Raw genomic sequence first — 6908 nt, 5'->3', positions numbered from 1 at the left:
TTTAATAACAAGATAAATTATTTTTGGTTTAATAATATATTTTTTATAAATATGATAATTAAACATTCTGTTAAAAATTAATGATTATCTTAATTATATTTTAGATTTTCTATATTTAAAATAGATGTTTATCGTGTATTTGATTATATATATTTGCAGTTAGTTACACAAATTTAAAAATGAAGCTTTAATAAGTTGTACTTATGCAAAACTACTTGTAATCTTGATTTTTAAGTAACATATATTAATAAACTGTACTTTATATATAAAAAATGGTTTTTAAGATTTTTTGTCAAAAACTTTATAATATAGTATAGATATAGATAGAATAGATATAGATAATTAGTTAAAAATAGAGACATGGGGACCAAAAGTGTAATTTTGTCGAATATTTATTTCGAGAAAGATGAATTATATTTAAAAATATGGGTTGTGGGGGCCCAAAAAGTGAAAAATGAAAAGTTGGTTAAAAAGGACGTGTTGAGTGTTGTTGATGGTTTGGAAACTAACGTACTTTTATCGTTCTCCCGGATCGCTTGATCATCGTATCTCTGCGGTGGCGTCACCGGTGGCTGCCGGACGGTGATCTTCCCTCTAAATCTCCTTTAATCTATTGCAAATTAAGATGGCGTACCGTAGAAGGCAGGGAATTTCTAGGGCTTCGACCTTCAAGGAAGATACGATTCACCGTTCTCCCAACGACGACGACACGACCACCTCCTCCTCCGCTGCTCCGTCCTCATCACTTGCTGCTCAGGCGATCAGAGCATCCGCCGCTCATCGGGACTCTTCTATCTCCTCCGCTTACCCCAACTCTGCTTTCCACTCCTCTTTTAAAGACGGATCCAAGGTTTTTTGATTTTGATCTTTTTAATTACTCTACAGTTAAATCATGCATAGACTAATACACCTGATCAGAATCTTGAATTTCATTTGTTACCTACAAATTTGTGTTCGTTCAAGTCATACACGTTGTTTTTTCTTTATTTTGCTCTTTGTTTAGCAATGTTCGATTATGGATCTGTATACATGCCTGATACCTTTCTTGGATTTAACAAACATGTAATCATTGATGATTGGGAGCCAGAATTATTAGTGTTAGACACATTTCTAGCTTCGAAGTTCTATTGATTTGATGTATGCCTAATTGTTAATAATCTGAAAGGGATCCATATCTGATATTCCCTTGTCCCCTCTCCGGCCTTCAGTAAATTCATTTGAGAGTAGTTATTATAAGGCTATGAGGCTTATAGCTATCTAATACCTGTGGTTTTAAGAGCTCAATGATTTCATATATGAGGCTTCTTTTACTATTAGGTTGTTATCTGATTTAGAAGATCTCTTTGGTAATCATTTTTATAGATTATAGTCAGTAATTACGTGAGGAAGAACAACTGAATGCCAAACTTAGACACAGACCTTATCAGATTAGAGAGATACAAAGTAGCATTCTTGTTTTTGCTGATAAGATGGAATACATGGTAATGCAGGGTTCTGCTACCTATGATTATACATCTATGGGAAGTACAAATGAACCAGGAGGCTTTTGGGGTGTTTTAGCAAGGAAGGCTAAAGCGATTCTTGATGATGATGATGATGTTCCTCGACATTTTGATAGTCCTAGCAGTGTGAAGCCAGAAGCAGTCTCAACAAGCAACCAGGTAAATATTTACTTTTGCAATGCAAATAACAGTCAGAAATCTTATAAAGTGAAAGACTTCTGGTATCTTCTGTTTGTTGATTGACATTACTATTTTGATTTTTTTTATATGATAGTAAGATACAATATGCTCTTGGCTAACCTCAGTGTTTGGTCCATTTTGACATTCACTTCATGTTTACCAACATTCAGGTTCAGCATCAATATGAATCTTTCGAGAACTCCAGAAAAATGGATAATCCAACATTAAGGAAGGGTTTGGATAGATTCACGTCTTCACTTAATCAAATTGGTGACACGATTGGAAATGCCTTGGAGGTAAATGTTGTTGATTGACATTAGTGGTTTGTATCTTTGCTGAATAATCATTAGAAATTGAAAAGATTTTGAATTATTGTTTTCACCTTCTCCTTTTTCTTTGCACACTGATCTTGGAGGTTGGTTGGATTGTACTGAGGTGCCTGTTACATTGAAACTAGAGATATTGGAAGTTGAATACTTTAAGTAATAAATATTTAACTATTAACTACCCGTAAACTCTGCATATAGTTCATGTTTGCTGAAATACATGTACCGTCTTCTAATAGTCCTTTCATATATTTGAAAGTTGAATACTTTAAGTAATAAATATTAACTATTAACTACCCATAAACACTGCATATAGTTCATGTTTCTGAAATACATGTACCGTCTTCTAATAGTCCTTTCATATGTCATGTGATGACCTTGTTTCCAATTTATTTATTTATGAAATCTTTAAATCGAATGTTTACTGTGAGGCCACAACCTAGGAGTATGAGGTGGCGGTCTATGTTGGTTGTAATCATGTAATGAAATGAGCGACAGTTGTTTGTGTAAATGTAATGCTGCTCACAGGTTTAAGTGCTAATTGTCTGTTGATTACTGTTAATGTGGAAAGAGGATTCGGTTGCAAATATACAAGCTGGAATGAGCATTCTCATATATATATATATTGCTTTAACTTTATGTTTCTTTTTCTTGTTTGTCTTTTAAGAAAGATACTTGTATTGGTAGCATCTCATTCGGTCAAAAGATGTATTTTAAAGAACTGCTTATCATTGGTAAATGTGATTCTGTCAATATAAAGAAGGGTGATTCATGAAACAGAAATGAGATATTCTTACCTTTATTATCAGGAAGGGCGTACCATTGTGGACAAGAAAACTCATGATATCATCCAGGAAACTCGCAAACTGCAGAACAGGAGAAGAGGAACGAATGATGAACATAATCAGGTCTCTGGCATCCAGAGTCAATCTCAGGAACCTAGAATGCAATCTACACAACAACAGACCAACCAAGAAAATCAAATCAAGGCATCTCGCGACGTAAGGTGGCAAATGTGTAATTGCATATTTGTGGTTGAGGCAACACAAGTTTATGGAAATTTCTGTTTATGATTTACGCTTGATCTAACCTGCATCATCATCCCAAATTCATAGTGCATACTTGGGGAATGTGCAAGTTACTTACTGAAAATGCATCATACCATGCACAATACTTTTTAGCAAGGGAAGAAAGGGGAAGCATTTGTATTTCTGGGCAATGTCAATATGGAGTTCGTTTGCATAAAACAACATAATTGAGGCCGTCATTTTGGTACTTTCATTGATTAATACATTACACAAAAAAGCTACTACATTATCTATTCTCACCTGTATAAGGAGTGAAGTTAGAATTTAGAATGTTGTGAACCAGAACTTGGTAACTTTCTCGTATGGTTTTACCACTTATCTTGGCTCTTAATATTGAACTCGTTTTAATTGTAAACATACCAATTTTTTGTGGTAACTAATTGTTTTTTAGTATGTATCTTTTCCCATGAAATGCATTGTTGCCTTTTGTTTTGGGTTACAGGTGGCAATTGCAACAGCTGCCAAGGCCAAACTACTCCTTCGGGAGCTGAAAACGCTCAAAGCAGATTTGGCTTTTGCAAAACAACGAAGTTCTCAGCTAGAAGAAGAAAATAAAATGCTCCGAGAGGCTCTTGAGAAGGGAGATAATCCTGCAGACGATGACATGGTATTCACTTGTATCCCTCTGCACAAATTGTTTCTTCCTTCAGTATCATCTTTCATATTCACTATCCAATGTCTAGATCTGATCTTATTGTGTCAATCTTTCAAAGTAATTTACATATGTCCTCTACTAGTATTATGCATAAACAGCTGCAAAAAAGATGCAGTCAGCTGAAAACTATTCCCATGTTTTCAACGATGAACTTATGCATAAGATCTGCTGTGGGAGTCCTTTTTGCAACCCTCTTATCTGTCAAAGAAAAAAGACCTGAAATATACACTTTTTATTTTATTTTTTTATGATTCAAGAGAACATCATATCCACTCTCATCATTGTAGTCATTGGTCCTTGATTCAGTGTAGTTGCAAATTCATTTTAGAGCACCGCATTGTTTTGTTGGGTGCCATCATATAGTTTTTGGAACTGAAGCTTTGACACAAGTCTTTAATGGTGGAATTGGTAAATGTTGCTCACTTTGTACGAAAACCCCGGGTTCAAGTCCCAACTTTGTCAAAATTTTTAGTTTTCAGCTTAAATTTTGGTGTTTTTTATATGTTTTAGAAAAAATTTATAGTCTGGACTCGAACATGGGTCCTTTTTGTGCAAGGACAAGGAACTAACCAACCAATCTATTCTAATCTATACTATATTATAAAACATTTGACCAAATCTCTCAAAAACCATTTTTTATGCATGAAGTATTGTTTATTGATGCATATTACTTAAAATTCAAGATTACAAGCAAACTCTGCGTAAATACAACTTATTAAAGCTTCATGTTTGAATTCGTGCAACTAACTGCAGATAAACATAACAAATAGAGTATTAACATCTCATTTTAAATATAAAAGATCTAAAACATAATTAGGATAATCATTTACTTCTAACAAAATACTTAATTATTATCTTTATAAAAATTATATTATTAAACCAAACATAAAAAAATGAATTAAAGAAATACACAAAAAAAGGAGAATTTTTAAATAGTTAGTTTGGTACTAATATCAATATTTTTTTTCACTTTTTTATGATATATTTTCATATTTATATTTTATTCAAAAATAAAAACATTATCGTTTTCTCAAAACCACATAAAACCATATTATAAAATCGACTGAGACAAAAAGAATAAAACGAAACATTAAAATCGAGATGTATCTCGCTGCATACCCTTCTAGTATTGTAAAATATTTCAGCACGTTTATTTTTATAGTCAACCACCACCCAGAAAAATTTCTGGGTCCGCCTCTGGATATACAAAGCTTGTTTAGTTTGATTTTATGCAATGAACATGTACAACCCAAAACCCTAGCTTCGCGTTAGATATACTGTATGTTTGATTTGGTTTTCTTTCTGTTATGGACATGCACAACCCCCATGACCGTACTTCGTGTGGATATACCGAGTCTTGTTGCTTTAGTTTCCTTTCTACAATGGACATGCACAACACCCCCACCCCGCCGGGACCCTACCTTACTGTTGGATATACTGAGTTTGTTTGATTTGGTTTCCACTCTGCTATGGACTTGCACAAAGTAGGAGATCTTATATACCCTTTTAACTAATCCGTCTAGTTTACATTTCCATGATCAGATACGTCTTCAACTCGAGTCACTTTTGGCAGAGAAGGCTCGTTTGGCTAACGAGAATTCCGTATATGCACGTGAAAACCGGTTCTTGAGGGAAATCGTTGAATACCACCAACTAACAATGCAGGATGTGGTGTATTTGGATGATGGCATTGAAGAGGTTACAGAAGTGCATCGGGGAGTCTCTAGGATGCTATCAATGTCACCACCGTTACCTTCATCCCCACGTGCTCCTCTGAAGAGAACGATCTCTGAACCCCCGTGATTCGTAATATGTCCGTATGGTTAGTTAGTTGTGGGCGATTGTTTTGTTATGTTCTGTTCTATTTGTGATCTATTCTTGTTTGTTTGGATGGAAGGCGATTGTTTATTCTTGTGTCGTTCGTTCTGTAAGTAGGGTCTGATCTGATTGGTGAGATGTATTAGTGAATAACAGAAAGTTTGTTATGGACCATATCCCATGATTCTTGTCTAAATAATTTGGTATGCAAATGAACAATTAATTCGTTTAATGTTGTATAAGCAACCTACTATTATATATACCAACTCTCTCATGATCCTCCATGTATTTGCAAGTCCTTAGGTATGGTAACGGGGCGGGTTTTGTAATCCCCGGTCAAACCCCATGAAGAATACTATTAGTTTGATTCTACCGGGGATCCCCGGCCCCGGTTTGAGTAACATCCCCCGGTCCCGACCCCGATCCTGTTTGAGTCTACCGGGATCCCGGCCCCGGCACTGGGATCCATTTTAGCGGGAAATCTTTGTCTTCGTTCGGGTCGGGCGAACCGAGTTCCCCACCAGATTGGAGCAAATCACCATGCCTACAGTTCCTTAAAAGGTTGTTTTGAGTAGTTTTGTCAATCAAACTAGTCTTGACACCCACTAATATCCTAAAAATTGCTTGCTATTTTGATTTGATGTGATCACACATTTTCAATATTATTAGCGTTCATAGAATAAATCGAGGAATATGTAACTTAACCTGATTATCCCAAAACTTGCTATTTGATTTGATGTGATCACATGATTTCAATATTATGAGCATACTATAAGGGGTTTAACTAGCAAGGACCCGAACCCGCTCCAAAAATGGAGTGTTTGTTACAGAGTCAGGTAAAATGCGTCAAAATATAACAAGTTCATATTAGTTCCTGTTTAGTATAATAAAGAATTTTTTCTCCCATCAATGTAACAAATATTTAATTTTTATATTTTGTACCTTTTGGATCCGTAATATGTTGATTTTGTAACATTTGATAAAGTAAACACTCTTATTATTAAATGATTACGATGAAAAATGTGATAAACTTGACATGTACATCATTGGATGTCCCAAAATGAATAGAATTAAAAAAAAAAACCAAATTTCATTATATTTTATTTTGGAGTAAACTATGATTTTCGTCCCTGTGATTTGTAAAAGATTATGATTTTCATTCATGTGGTTTTCAAAATGCGATTTTCATCCTTATTGTTTATAATTTATTGTCATCTTTGTTCTCATGATTTATAATTTTTGTTGTTTTCGACTAAATCTATTAAAAATCCTCCTTTTAACCTAGGGGTATCTTAGGTGGCGTTTGTTTTTTAAGAGGTGCTGAAGTCTGAAGTCTGAA

The 6908-nt window shown here is 34.5% G+C and overlaps 1 protein-coding gene across 1 annotated transcript; it reads left to right on the top strand.

The window, feature by feature from the left end:
- Positions 1-536: 536 nt before the first annotated feature.
- Positions 537-5797, top strand: LOC112518380. Its single transcript, XM_025126049.1, has 6 exons — positions 537-850; positions 1491-1661; positions 1853-1978; positions 2818-3009; positions 3539-3703; positions 5294-5797. Exons 1-6 carry the CDS (start codon positions 626-628, stop codon positions 5552-5554), a joined length of 1140 nt encoding a protein of 379 aa, XP_024981817.1. The 5' UTR covers positions 537-625; the 3' UTR covers positions 5555-5797.
- Positions 5798-6908: the final 1111 nt, after the last annotated feature.

The sequence above is a fragment of the Cynara cardunculus genome (assembly GCF_001531365.2).
Source record: "Cynara cardunculus var. scolymus isolate 2C chromosome LG 9, CcrdV1, whole genome shotgun sequence".
NCBI lineage: Eukaryota > Viridiplantae > Streptophyta > Magnoliopsida > Asterales > Asteraceae > Cynara > Cynara cardunculus.
This window is presented reverse-complemented; position numbering and strand designations above follow the sequence as displayed.

What these genes read in the sequence shown, in the direction of transcription:
- LOC112518380 (XM_025126049.1), top strand. Translation starts at nt 626, where the DNA reads ATGGCGTACCGTAGAAGGCAGGGAATTTCTAGGGCTTCGACCTTCAAG. An exon ending in CTTTTAAAGACGGATCCAAG is followed by an intron (nt 851 to 1,490) that starts GTTTTTTGATTT and finishes ATGGTAATGCAG; the next exon opens with GGTTCTGCTACCTATGATTA. An exon ending in ATCCTGCAGACGATGACATG is followed by an intron (nt 3,704 to 5,293) that starts GTATTCACTTGT and finishes TTCCATGATCAG; the next exon opens with ATACGTCTTCAACTCGAGTC.